Source organism: Phacochoerus africanus, chromosome 4, assembly GCF_016906955.1.
Source record: "Phacochoerus africanus isolate WHEZ1 chromosome 4, ROS_Pafr_v1, whole genome shotgun sequence".
NCBI lineage: Eukaryota > Metazoa > Chordata > Mammalia > Artiodactyla > Suidae > Phacochoerus > Phacochoerus africanus.
This window is the reverse complement of record NC_062547.1, coordinates 16780646-16794354: the sequence shown is the minus strand read 5'-3', so window position 1 is coordinate 16794354 and position 13709 is coordinate 16780646. Positions and strand designations below refer to the sequence as shown.

At 48.2% G+C, this 13709-nt stretch overlaps 1 protein-coding gene across 39 annotated transcripts in view; it reads left to right on the top strand.

Annotated features, from left to right (window-relative positions):
* MADD (MAP kinase activating death domain) overlaps positions 1 to 13709 on the top strand; it is a 45580-nt gene that overhangs the window by 10144 nt on the left and 21727 nt on the right. For 7 of the 39 annotated variants that reach the window (XR_007134369.1, XM_047775790.1, XM_047775776.1 and 4 more), the window contains 16 exons: positions 1025 to 1203; positions 1561 to 1796; positions 1966 to 2122; positions 2400 to 2503; positions 2596 to 2786; positions 3180 to 3433; positions 3684 to 3823; positions 4637 to 4738; positions 6231 to 6290; positions 6650 to 6752; positions 7107 to 7293; positions 7391 to 7541; positions 7842 to 8048; positions 11005 to 11105; positions 11782 to 11892; positions 12179 to 12337. Coding sequence is in view for 38 of the 39 variants with exons in the window: in XM_047775790.1 (XP_047631746.1) it covers positions 1025 to 1203; positions 1561 to 1796; positions 1966 to 2122; positions 2400 to 2503; positions 2596 to 2786; positions 3180 to 3433; positions 3684 to 3823; positions 4637 to 4738; positions 6231 to 6290; positions 6650 to 6752; positions 7107 to 7293; positions 7391 to 7541; positions 7842 to 8048; positions 11005 to 11105; positions 11782 to 11892; positions 12179 to 12337 (2442 nt within the window). In the remaining variant the exon portion in view is untranslated. The remainder of the gene's footprint in view (positions 1 to 1024; positions 1204 to 1560; positions 1797 to 1965; positions 2123 to 2399; positions 2504 to 2595; positions 2787 to 3179; positions 3434 to 3683; positions 3824 to 4636; positions 4739 to 6230; positions 6291 to 6649; positions 6753 to 7106; positions 7294 to 7390; positions 7542 to 7841; positions 8049 to 11004; positions 11106 to 11781; positions 11893 to 12178; positions 12338 to 13709) is intronic. The other 32 variants (XM_047775807.1, XM_047775798.1, XM_047775805.1 and 29 more) reach the window with 14 other exon arrangements.

Below are 13709 nucleotides of genomic sequence, written 5' to 3'. Positions count from 1 at the left end.
AAGGTCTTCAGGAATCTCTCTTTGTGTTGTCTCAGTTACTTAGAAGTATCTCAAGGTGAGATCTGTCTGGACATAAATGGGTCACTTTGTATTTTCCCTCTCACTCTCACTTGCTTCATCACTGCTGATGTAATATGATATCTTGTTACTGCAGAGTCTGGTGAGGATTGCAAGTTTAGAAAGTTCTCTAGCTGTCTTCCTTTGCTGTTTTCATTCTCGATGATTGCTTTAACGTGACTAATGAAATGGAGAGGTTGACACATGGAATTGTACTTTAAGTATTTGTGGGAGCTAAGGTCTTTGGGTTCACTGATCCTGTATTCTGACCTTGCTGCTCAAAGTGAGGTCCATGGATCAGCAGCATTAGCATTGCCTGGGCTTGTTTAAAGTACCGAGTCACCTCAGACATAGTGAATCAGAATCTGCAGTATAACAACATGCCCAGGTGATTCCAGTGCTCATTAACTTTTAAGAAACAGTGCAGGTCTAGACTAGTGGTTTTCAGATTGTCCCATGGAGCCTCTTAGGGGTTGATTTAGGTTGGGACCACCAAGCCTGTGAGGCTCTGGGTTCCCTATGTCCTTCAGAGAAGTTCTGCTTTTTTTTTTTGGCTACACTGTGGCATGCAGAAGTTCCCTGGCCAGGGATTGAACCCATGCCACAGCAGTAACCTGAGCAACTGAGGTGAAAGCACTGGATACTTAATCCACTGAGCCACATGGGAACTCCAGAGAAGCTCTACTTTTACATATTTCAATTGTTTATAAACATTTCCACAGAGATTTCAGTTGAAAAACAAGATTTCCTTGCTAAAAGAAATTTGAAAACTACTGCCTTGGATTTCAGCTTTGATCAAGTTGCCTTGATTCAGATTGGTGTAAGCTGAAGATTTCATAATTCAGATTGTTTTCTAAAGATTGAGATATTTAGATTCTTGTTTCCAAGATGAAGGCTCTTTCCTGGCAATTGAGATTGGCTGGTCACCCAGGAATCTGCCTTCTCAGAGGGACTTACTGTTCCACAGGCCCTTGCCAGCATGAGTCTCAACACCCAGCCCATCCTCAATCTGGAGAAATTCCATGAAGGCCAGGAGATCCCCCTTCTCTCGGGAAGGCCATCTAATGACCTGCAGTCCACACCATCCACTGAATTCAACCCACTCATCTATGGCAATGATGTGGATTCTGTGGATGTCGCAACCAGGTACAACCAAGCCAGCTAGACAGCCCCTTGCTCTTAAATCGATCTTTGCTCGCCTGGTGACCTTGAGGCAGATTACTTCCCTGAGCCTGAGGCTCTTTATATATAAAACTTATATACTGTTGGGTTATATTTGCCATCTTAATAAAAGAAAATAGGAGAAATCGTTCATCATACTTTTAGGCCTTTTAGGCCTTAGGTGAAGAAGGGGATTGATGACTCTTTAAGATATCTCTCCCCTTGTTGTTGGAAGCCCATTACATGGTGACTGTGGGAGGTGGTCTGAGCCCTCGAATTGTAGGGATCCTTGCCCTGCAGGGCGTGGGACTCCGGTCATCTCACCATCCCCTTCTTCCCTAGAGTGGCCATGGTCCGTTTCTTCAACTCCCCCAACGTGCTGCAGGGCTTTCAGATGCACACGCGTACCCTGCGTCTCTTCCCCCGGCCTGTGGTAGCTTTCCAGGCTGGCTCCTTTCTAGCCTCACGTCCCCGGCAGACTCCTTTTGCTGAGAAGTTGGCCAGGACTCAGGCTGTGGAGTACTTTGGAGAGTGGATCCTCAACCCCACCAACTATGCCTTTCAGCGGATTCACAACAGTGAGTCACCTTCTGCTCTGCCCCTGCTTCATTTTCTCTCCTGATGGCTCTTCTCTTTGCTTTTCCCTTTCCGTTGTGATTTTGCTTTAGACTTTTCCCTGCTTTTCTTTTATCCTTTACCTGCTTTTTTCCTCGTTACTGACTCTCCTCTTTGTTCCTCCTTGGATAGACATGTTTGATCCAGCCCTGATTGGTGACAAGCCAAAGTGGTACGCACACCAGCTGCAGCCCATCCACTATCGAGTCTATGACAGCAGCTCCCAGCTGGCTGAGGCACTGAGTGTGCCGCCGGAGCGCGACTCTGACTCTGACCCTACTGATGACAGGTGAGCAGCCCCTTATGGCAGCAAGACAGTTCTTGAAAGCTAAGAGGCTCTCACTAGTCCTTGTTTAGCACAGGGGCAGAATCTCATGGGATTAAGACATCAGTCCTTGAAGCCTTGGGTTATATTTTGGTTGATGTGTGTTAATTTCCTTTTTTTATCTTGTGCCCTGGCCTTGAGTTAAGAGTGCTCCTATGTTTATTTTTACTTATGCGGATTGCTTATCTTTTTGCCCTGCCCTTTCTTTCTGTTTTAATTTGTTACACTCTTTGCTCTGCAGTGGCAGTGACAGTATGGATTATGATGACTCAAGCTCTTCGTACTCCTCCCTTGGTGACTTTGTCAGTGAGATGATGAAATGTGACATCAATGGCGATACTCCTAGTAAGTGTGCCTGGGGAAATTGGCTGGCTCAGGGCAAGGTCTGGGGTCCTGGGGTGGTGTGGTCTACACTTGGCATCCTTGGGTTTTGGCAGATGTGGATCCTCTGACACATGCCGCGCTGGGGGATGCCAGTGAAGTAGCGATTGATGACCTACAAAACCAGAAGGAAGCAGAGGAACCTGGCCCGGATAGTGAGAACTCTCAAGAAAACCCCCCTCTGCGTTCTAGCTCCAGCACCACCGCCAGCAGTAGCCCCAGCACCATCATCCATGGAGCCGGTTCTGTACGTGAGAACTTGGGGGTGCGGCGGCGAAGTGAGAACCGTTACTTGGGATGTGGGCCTCGTCTCGATTAGGAAGGCTAGGATGAAGCAATTAACCTAATTTGCTACTTTCTTCATACTCTTCCCATCTTTCTCTCTGTAGATCCTAGAGTTTAGAGCCTATGAGATACAGTTTTGACCCCAGAAGGGGGATATCCATCTATGTTCAGGGGTTAACTGAGCTGCCCCTTGCATAGTTTGTGGAGACAGAGAGCAGGGGTGTCACAGAGATCTTTTCTCACACACTCCTTAGGCTAGGAATCTGGCAGACCTGGCTTGGCCCTGCCAAATTGAGTAAATGGGAACGTAGCACTAGGCACCAGGTGACTACTTTTTATTTAATACGTCCCTTAGGAGCCTGCCGACTCAGTGGAGATGGATAATAAAGCAGCAGTAGGCATCTCTAAGCCCCTCGCCACCATGCCTCCCAGCATCGGCAAATTGAACGTGGACCGGCATCAGGCGGAAATTGGAGAGGGGTCAGTGCGCCGCCGAACCTATGACAGTCCACACTTCGAGCCCCAATATGGCTTTCCCCCTGAAGAAGATGATGATGAGCAGGGGGAAAGTTATACTCCCCGATTCAGCCAACATGTCAATGGCAATCGGTGAGAGTCCGGGGATGCCTTCTAGATGGGTGACTAAAGGACCTCACTGCGAGAACCCTGGGTGAGGGTTAACCAGAAGTCTGAGCAGTCCGAAGGCTCCCATGGTCCTGCCGTCCCCAGAGGGTCATGCTTTGATGCAGGCATTTAAGAATTGTGGGGAGGGAGCGGTGAGTGCAGTGTAGTGTCAGGCCCACACACCCAAGATCAGGTACCCCTGCCTGGGGCTTATAGGTGCCACTGTGCCTTCAAGGGCTCAAAGGCTGCTGCGGCCCAACAGCTTGAAACTGGCAAGTGACTCAGATGCAGAGTCAGACTCTCGAGCGAGCTCGCCCACCTCCACCGTCTCCAACAACAGCACCGAGGGCTTCGGGGGCATCATGTCTTTTGCCAGTAAGTGCCTTCAGCTCTCTCGCCTCTGTCCCATCTTCTCTCCAGCAGGGCCTGACCATGGCAGATGTCACTTAGAACTTGAGACCTAGGGCTAAGATGGCATTTTCAAGCTCCAGTTCAGGTCCTCTAGATTCAGTATCTTACTGAATAAGATATTTTCAGGGAGGTCAACAAAGAATAGGAACAGATTGGTCATTATCTTTATACTGGAGGTGTCAGTCTGTTGCAGGTAAGATAGCTAGCTGGTCAATTGAAAAATCATTACATTAAAAACCATACACTTGTGCATATGTTTTCTGGAAATATTCTGGTCAGATTTGACTTGGGTATAAATCTGATGTCTTCTTTGCCTGGGGAAGGACTTTTTAATGAACACGCCTTGAAATCTATGTGATGTCGGCTTGTGCATATAGAATGTCACCAGAAATGAGGGGTGGTGTCAGTTAAGGGTTGAAGACAGACTGGGCACCAGAGAAAGCCAGTATGGGAGATAATTGTGATGGTGAGATTTTTTTAGAAGCCCAGGCAGAACAGTACCAACCGCAGACCAGAAGCACTTTAACTGCCAGCGTTCATGCTGGGTCAGCAGTAGAGGCGAGACAGATGTTCTCATGAGAGGCAGTCAGAGAAAGTTGTTACTGGGTTCTGAGCAATCCTGGCAGTGGCCCCTTTGCCACAAGTTAGACTTAGTCCTTCCTAAGCTAGATCAGAGGTCCTGGGATCAGGTGAAAAGGGGGAGGGGGAGGATACAGTCATTGGCGTGTGACACTCGGGTTCCCCTAACTCACTGCTCTCACTCCCTCCCCTTGACAGGCAGCCTGTATCGGAACCACAGTACAAGCTTCAGTCTTTCAAACCTCACACTGCCTACCAAAGGTGCCCGAGAGAAGACCACGCCCTTCCCCAGTCTGAAAGGTAACTTCGGCTCTCTTTTTACCAAGCCAGGATTTTCTCCGGGAAATATTTCAGGGCTGTGGGTGCTTGTCAGGAGCCCTGTGTATGATGAATCATTTGATCCGGCCGTTGCCTCTCATATTGCTTCTCATGGCTTTCACCGCACATCATAGGTTCTTGCTGGTTTTCACATGGAAACTGTCTTTTGTAACTAAAGAGAAGGCCCTGTTGTGTATCTTGTTTAGCATAATGGCCACTGGGGAATTGCTGCTTCTGGGGGGCCTTCATCAGAGGTACACAATTAACACAGGGCTCATCAGCTGCTGCCAGTCATCTGCCAGGTTCCTACTGCATGTTTTTTTGTTTTGTCTTTTTTTCCCCCCCTCTTTTGGCCACACCTGCAGCAGCATGTGGAAGTTCCTAGGCCAGGGATTGAACCTCTGCCACAGCAGTGACCTGAGCCACTGCGGTGATAATGCTGGATCCTTAACCTGCTGCACTACAAGGGAACTCCCAGATTCCTACTGCATGAACTCAGGACAAACTCCGTCCTATGGAGCTGGCCCACCAGGGGATGGTTTTTAAGAGCCTGGCAGTGTTTGTAGAGTCAAGAAGCTTCTTTCTTTAGTTTCATGTCAACTTAGGGCCTGCGAATGGGCCTGGTAGCATTGGTTGGTTTCTAGGGGCAGTTAGACCTTATTTTATTTTTATTTGTGATCTCTGACAGTTTGAAGGGCTCCCATGAATCTGCTCTGACTTCTCTTTACTCTGGATTTTGTGCTGAACTATTGAATCATGGAAGAAAGCACAGCGAGAAGCAGCTTCATGTATTTTTTTAACTGACATCGCTCCCCAATGGTTAGAAATGTCAGGGATATATGGGATTTTCTTTGGTAGGGATGGGAACACAGGCCAGATGGGCAAAAGAGCATCATGGCCAGTGGCGTAGGGAGCTAACCATCTGGTAGAATGATGAATCTGCACAGTCTGGTAGGTTAGGGATGGAAAGTTGTGAGCGTCACTGGCCTTCATTTGATGCAGTCGAGGGGTGGAGCAGTTGGAATGCTTTCATTGCATGCTGAGGCTTCACTTCATTTGCTGCACTGATTACTCCCCTCCAACCCCATCCTCACCCCCCACCCCACCTCCCATGACAGCATCTACAAGATGGGTCTCTTCCTTCCATATATCTGCAGGCCCTTTGGACCCCAGTGCTAGATGTTTCATGAAAACCAGTGTCCCTCTTTCATGCATGTGTCTGTTTAGTACCTAAAGGCTCCTCATATCATTACCCTGCCTCTGGCTTTGAGAGGCCATAGTCTTAAGGATGGTCTTTCCTAGAGCCTCAGTTGTCTCCTGGCCACTTGGCTTCCAGCTCAGAAGTGTCTAAGAGCTAAGGTTATGTGCACTCAGCTTTGGGAGAATGCTCAGATTATCTGACTTACAGCCCCGTTGAGGGGTACAGGGTTGTGGTATCACGGTGCACCTACTAATTGTGTATTTTGTGTCCCAGTATTTGGGCTAAATACTCTAATGGAGATTGTTACTGAAGCCGGCCCCGGGAGTGGTGAAGGTGGGTCTTGCCCGTGAGCTCTGCATGATCTTTTCTTCCCCAGCATCTTCCGTGCCTGCCTGAGGGCCATCCTCCTCATGGAGCAAGCGGCATCACATGAGTGACCTGCCTTGCCCCGTCCCCCGTGACGCCCATGCTTGCCCACGGGGCGTGCTGCTGGTGCATGTGGAGTGGCCCGAGTCTTCATTCCCACTTCCTCCACATTGCCGTGGCTGGTTTCTGCCTGTGTGTGACGCCCCGTGCCACCCTCACCCAGCCCTGCCAGGGAATGGGTGTGGAGCACGGCTACCCAAGGCCGTGCTGACACCAACTGCTGGACTGCAGTGGTGATGTCTCTCATTCTGCCTTCCCGGCTACAGGAAACCGGAGGGCCTTAGTGGACCAGAAGTCATCTGTCATTAAACACAGCCCAACAGTGAAGAGAGAGCCTCCATCACCTCAGGGCCGATCCAGCAATTCTAGGTAATAAATGGGCAGAGCTGTTTTAGAAGTTCTCAGAGATAATGATTCCTGTACCAAACATTAAGGATGCTCCAGAGAGGGAGGGAAGCTCCCTGGTGGGTAGACAAATCCATTCCCATTCTGAGTGGCCTCATGAAGTGGTAATGGCTCATGGCATTGGGAGAGTGTAACAGCAGTGGTGGGTACTTGGGCACACCAGGCTCTCTGGAGAGGTGGGGGATGCCCTGGACATGGATGGACATTTGGAGCCTTGGCTTTGTGTTTTGCCCCCGGAGGCAAATGTCTAGTCTGGTGCAGGGGGGATGCTTTGCAAAGAAGCTGTGACCACAGGAGTGCTGTGTGTGGACCTTCTAGTGAGAACCAGCAGTTCCTGAAGGAGGTGGTGCACAGCGTGCTGGATGGCCAGGGAGTTGGCTGGCTCAACATGAAGAAGGTGCGGCGGCTGCTGGAGAGCGAGCAGTTGCGAGTGTTTGTCCTGAGCAAGCTGAACCGCACGGTGCAGTCAGAGGACGATGCCCGGCAGGACATCATCCCAGATGTGGTCAGTGCTGGGGGTTGAGAGTTGGAATCGACTGGGAAGAGGACAGGAATGTCAGAGGCAGTCATGCCAACTCCAGCCCCTCGTGTTATTGTTGCAGGAGATCAGTCGGAAGGTGTACAAGGGCATGTTAGACCTGCTCAAGTGCACGGTCCTCAGTCTGGAGCAGTCCTACGCCCACGCAGGTCTGGGTGGCATGGCCAGCATCTTTGGGCTTCTGGAGATCGCCCAGACCCACTACTATAGTAAAGGTAAGGATGGGACCACCGAGGTAGCAAGGCTCTCCCATTCTTCGAAAAGAACCAACTTGGCCCTTGATGAGCTTCCCAGTGCCGAACTGCTTCCTGTAGGGCTTCGGGATTTTATTTTCTAGTGCATGTTTGTATGAAGTGGGTGTTTTTGTCATGAAAAAGACGATGCCAGCCTTTCTTTCCTTGTACTTCTTCCTTTCCACATCCTCCTGTATCCTTGCTCCTCCCACCTCACTCCCGTACTTTGACTCTCCCTCACTGTCTCTTTTGACCTCTTCCTATATTTGATCTTTTCCTCAGAACCAGACAAGCGGAAGAGAAGTCCAACTGAGAGTGTAAATATACCAGTTGGCAAGGATCCTGGCCTGGCTGGGCGAGGAGACCCAAAGGCCGTGGCACAGCTGAGAGTCCCCCAGCTGGGGCCTTGGGCACCAAGTGCCACAGGAAAGAGTCCCAAGGAACTGGACACCAGAAGTCTAAAGGAAGAGAATTTTGTGGCATCAATTGGTGTGTATCCCTGTGTTGGGTGTGGTGGAGGAGTTTTGGCTACTTAAATACCCCTCCCTCTTTTCAATTCATCCAGAATCCCGCCTTTCTCTTCCCCATGCTTTGCTTTCTAGAGAGGGAGGTAGATTTGTGTCCATTTCTAGTGGTATTTCTTTATACTCCTCTATCACTTATGCTTCATTTACAGCCATCCTCAGCTACATCTTAGAGGAAGAATGGGAGTTTTGCTTAGAGGGCCCAGCGAGGCTTTAGTGCAGGAGTCTCAGCTGTACTCCCTGTCCCTCTCTTTCATTTACATCTGGATTTCTTCACACGGTGGAGAGACCACATGAGCTCCTGGATGCTATGAAGTTTATAGATGCATATTTGGGTTGTAAAACTGTGATCGTCTACGTTTCTAAAGCCAGTTTTCCCCCATCCAACCATTATACTGCCCTAGAATTTGCTCTTTTGGGGCACGTCCAGCAACCCCATTTCCCTGGTTCTGGACCTCGAGGTACAGATTTCTGAGTCAGCCTTTCTTTAAACGTGTCCCGACTGGACCTGATTAGAGCTTGCTTACATTTGGTTTTTATCCATCTCCACTAAGGCAGAGCCTTAGTGAGCTCTCTGGGTGTCACCTCTGTTTGACTCACTCCCTACCTGACATGAAGTCATCTAGGTTGTGTCTTTCTTTTTCTGGTTCAGGGCCCCTGGGCAGTATGCTTCTAGCTGATGCTTCTTTGCCACATCCTTGAGCAGTTGCCTTTTGCTCCCATAAGTGGTAATGAGGAACCAGTTTCCTTTTTAGAAGAGCTATACTTCTCTAGCTAGCAAAAAATTGTCATAGAGAAAATAACCCTGCCTTTCTCCTACCTGATCTGATGTTCTAGGAAAAGTACTGACCTGCAAGTCTGGAGGTCTGGCGTTTTAGTCCTGTGTCTGCTCCCAATTAGGAAAGTGATTTTGGGCAAATTGCTTCCCCTTTCAGGGTGTCTGTCTCCTCATCTGGGAAATGAGGAGATTGGACTAAGAAGCCTCTTAAAGTTCCTCCAGGAGAGGAATTGCTCTGACTGGTGGTCTCTCTTCTCTACCCCTACAGAGGTGCTATTCTTGACCATTTAGTGTTCTCTGTCACCTCTGCCTGAGGACTTTTCCAGACTGGCTAAGATGGGTCTCTTGGTAGGGCAGGCACTGATTCTGAGGGTATGTTGGGTTTTTTGGTAGCAACAAGGAAGGATGTTAATGGCCTGCGTGAGTGGCCTCTGGCCAATTCAGTGAATTAAGCAGATTTATGCTCATGCTACTGAAACCCTTTGGCTGCTTGAGGTGATCATCTGTCTTATCTGGAATCCTTAAAATTTCCTGTTGCCCAGCTTATGTGGCAGAGAGAGTGGTGTGGTGGAAGTTTATAAACTGGTCTCTGAGTTATGATCTTGAGCAAGTGCTCCAGCCACTTTGGGATCAGTTTCCTTATGCCTAAATGAAGGAGTTTGAATATAGGCTCTTTGAGCTCTAACATTCTCTAGGATTTTTACTGCCACATCGAGATTAGTGTTAGGAGTTTGTAGTCTTTAGTTCTTGAGATGGGGGGGGGGAGATGTTAGATCTCTTGGGTTGTTTTGTTTTGGTTTTTTTTTAACCCTCCTACCCCCACCTGCCCCTGAAGATCTCTTTTTATCTCTTGATTTACAGTCCTATGCCTGAGACTGCTTCAGCTTGGGTGGGTGGGTTTCCATTTCGTCTGTCTGACCAGCCTCTGACTCTCTCTGTCTTTCTCTCCTGCTTACATTGCATCTGGGGTAGAATTGTGGAACAAGCACCAGGAAGTGAAAAAGCATAAAGCTTTGGAAAAACAGAGTAAGGAACAAATGCCCCTTCCTCTTCCCAAGTCTCCCATACCTGCCAACTCCCCAGGCCCAGTTGGGGCAGGCGCCCTTTGTCAGCCCCACCCCAAATTTGCTCGTGGGGGGTATTTGGAATGAAAGCAGGTAGGTGGTATGTGACTCCTAGGAATGTGGCTTGTAGGCTGCTTCTTTCCCCCTCCCCTGGTAGCGATCAGGCTGGAATCAGGGCATCTCCTGAGTACCGTCCCTTAGAGCTTGGTTCTCTATTGCTTCAGAGTTGGTGGGGAGAACGTTTGCCTGTTTCAGTGCCCCTCATTGGCTGATATCTCCCCCACCCATTAGAAGGCCTGTGGGCACAGTTGGCAGAGATGGTTGCTCTCCCTCCGTGTTGAGTCTGTAGCTTCCCAACTCTCTCTGGTGGCTTGCCTAGGCACGCTTTCTTGCTTTCTGTCATTCTGTCCTTCTGCCATACCATTGTGGGTGGGTGGCAACTATGGGGGTGGTTTTTAATCATAGGAGTTGCAGGGTGGTGGGGTAGGCAGTGTCCTCTAACACAGAGGGTGTTTTTGTTTGTTTGTTTGTTTTGGGCCATGCCCACAGCATGCGGAAATTCCCGGGCCAGGGATCAAACTGGTGCCACAGCAGCAACCCAAGCCACTGCAGTGACAATACTGGATCCCTAACCTACTGCACCACAAGGGAACTCACAGTTGGTGTTTTTTAATCTCAATGGGCTCATCCTTTCTAGCCCCTTTGGGCATATTTGTTTGGGAGACAGAGTACCTTGGGGACCCTTACATGGTTTCAGGCACGAGTGAAGCTCTGACTCTGAGTGCAGTGGAATGTGGTTCAGACATTTGTTTGTGGAGCTCTTCTGTGTAAGGATGATTTGCTTAGAATCTTCTCAGGTTGAGAACCCCTTGAGACCAGGTCTAATTTTCCCTTAAGAGGTTCTTGAGGTATCTGGGGACTTCTTCTTCCAGTGGGGCCTGAGCAGGTGGCAGTCCCTGGAAAGGTGACTGGGACATGCGGAACAAGTCAGGGACCAGGCTGTGCTGCTGTCCCACTCCCTTGGCCAGCCTGCCCCCTAGTCTCTGTGTACTGAGTAACACAGGTCTTCCCCTACTCAGGGCCTGAAGTAATCAAACCCACCTTTGACCTTGGGGAGACAGAGGAGAAAAAGTCCCAAGTCAGCGCAGACAGTGGTGTGAGCCTGACATCTGGTTCCCAGGTTTGTGACAACCTTGTTGAGACTCACAAACATTAAATTTGCTATCTCAAAATACTTGGTTAAGGTTGAAAACAAGAGAAAACAAAACAAAATGACAACCTTGAAACAACATGAATTTCTGAAAATTGAGGAATGATGAAATAAGTATAATGTATCCATGTAATATAGTACTGGTATCCATTAACGACTGTATTTTTAAAAATTTAGTAACATGGGAAAATACTTACAAAGCTATATACAGTATGATTCTTTGTTTTTTTAATGTATATAGGAAAGACTGAAAGGAAGCATGCTAAAGACTTAACAGTGATTAATGTAGGCTGTAAGTTTATGTTTTTTTTTTTTTTTAAGCCGCACCTGCGGCATGCAGAAGTTCTTAGGCCAGGGGTTGAACCTGGGCCACAGCAGTGACAACATGTGGCTTGTTTTTATTTCCTGATTCTTTCAAGTATTTTCTGTGGTGAACTTCTGTTTCTTTAACATTCACTATTTTTCTTGTTATGTAAGTTATATATATTTTATATTCAGGAAAATAATGAATTTCTCATGATCTGTCTGGGGATGACAGTGGAAGAGTGGGGATAGGGAGAAGGAAGAAGATAGAGTAATTCCTAGGGAAACTGAGAGTAGATTGAACACCTCCCTGATGTGTCTGAGGCCCTGTGTCTTGTTTCAGAGGACTGATCCGGACTCTGTCATCGGTGTGAGTCCAGCTGTTATGATCCGAAGCTCAAGTCAGGACTCTGAAGTTAGCACCGTGGTAGGGGAACACCACGCTGGCATCTTGGTGGGTGGGGTGTGGGCTCCCCTTTGGAAAAGGGGGTAACTTTCTCCTCTGGAGGCTGTTCTTAGTCTCGGGTCAGCTTGGTTCTCATAGGTCTTTGTACGTAGGATCATACCCTGAGATTTCATCCAGGGCTTCTCCTCTTGCAAAGAAGGTGCTTCCAGAGGCTGGCTGACACACTTTTGAAGTTGGATACTTTTTTTTTTATGGCAGCAGAGGGCTCTGACAGCTTGGCATTTCTGAAATGCATCCCTGGGGAATACCCCTTACTACCTTTTTTCCTTTCCAGGTGAGTAATAGCTCTGGAGAGACTCTTGGAGCAGACAGTGACCTGAGCAGCAATGCAGGTGATGGACCAGGCGGTGAGGGAAGTGCCCGCTTGGCAGGCTCTCGGGGCACTTTGTCTGATAGTGAAATTGAAACCAACTCTGCCACCAGTGCCATCTTTGTAAGCTTTGTTTACTAACAAAAGAAAACCTTTTTTTTTTTTTAAATGGGATGGGGTTGGGTTAGCAAAGGATAAGAAATGGAGTTCCTACTGTGGATTAATGATCCAACTTGTCTCTGTGGAGGCACTGGTTCAATCCCCAGCCTGGCACAGGGGGTTAAGGATCTGGCATTGCAACAGCTGTGGTGTAGGTCACAGCTACGGCTTGGATTTGATTGCTGGCCTGGGAACTTCCGTATGCCATGGGGGGTGGGGGGCGGCCAAAAAAGGAAAAAAAAAAGATGAAAAGTAAGGAGGCAATTAGAAGGAAAAGAAAGAGGAAGGAATAGTTAAGGCTCACTCATTTGACTTTAAAGAAAAATGTTGGGTTTTTTTTTGTTGTTGTTGTTTTGTCTTTTTGCTATTTCTTTGGGCCGCTCCTGCGGCATATGGAGGTTCCCAGGCTAGGGGTCGAATCGGAGCTGGAGCCACCGGCCTACGCCAACGCCAACGCAACGCGGGATCCGAGCCGGGTCTGCAACCTACACCACAGCTCACAGCAACGCCGGATCGTTAACCCACTGAGCAAGGGCAGGGACCGAACCCGCAACCTCATGGTTCCTAGTCGGATTCGTTAACCACTGCGCCATGACGGGAACTCCGAAAAATGTTTTTTAAATCAGCTTTTTTCAGAGTCATTTGACTCCATGATCTTGGGCTTTTAGAACCCTCTCCTGAATCATTGATGAGTTAGGCTCCCTGCCTAGTCAGGTAAGGGCTTCGACTCCTTTGTAGCAACAACCTCCATGTTTAAAACAAACAAAATGATGCCTTTGTGACAATGTCCGGGCTGTTACAGCTCTCATTTTATACCATTCTGTTTTTATGGACTAATCTAGTTTTATTCTGGTTACTGCTTTATTTATATAGCACCTTAAAATGGCATTTCATTTTAGTACATTCCTAACAGTTATTTAAAATTTTCCTTCATTAATAAACATCTATTGGAGTTTCTGTCATAGCTCAGTGGTTAACGAATCCGACTAGGAACCATGAGGTTGCGGGTTCAATCTCTGGCTTTGCTCAGTGGGTTAAGGATCTGGTGTTGCCTTGAGCTGTGGTGTAGGTTGCAGACGAGGCTTAGATCCCGTGTTGCTGTGGCTCTGGCGTAGGCCGGTGGCTACAGCTCCGATTCGACCCCTAGCCTGGGAACCTCCATATGCCGAGGGAGCAGCCCTAGAAAAAACAGAAAGACTAATTAATTAAATAAAATAAATATCTATTAAATGATTTACTAAATGCCAGATTCTGTACTAAAGAAGCAGGGGTGATGAGGCATGATTCCCATTCTCAGAAGTTTGCAGTGCAATATATTGCTACTGACTAATCTCTT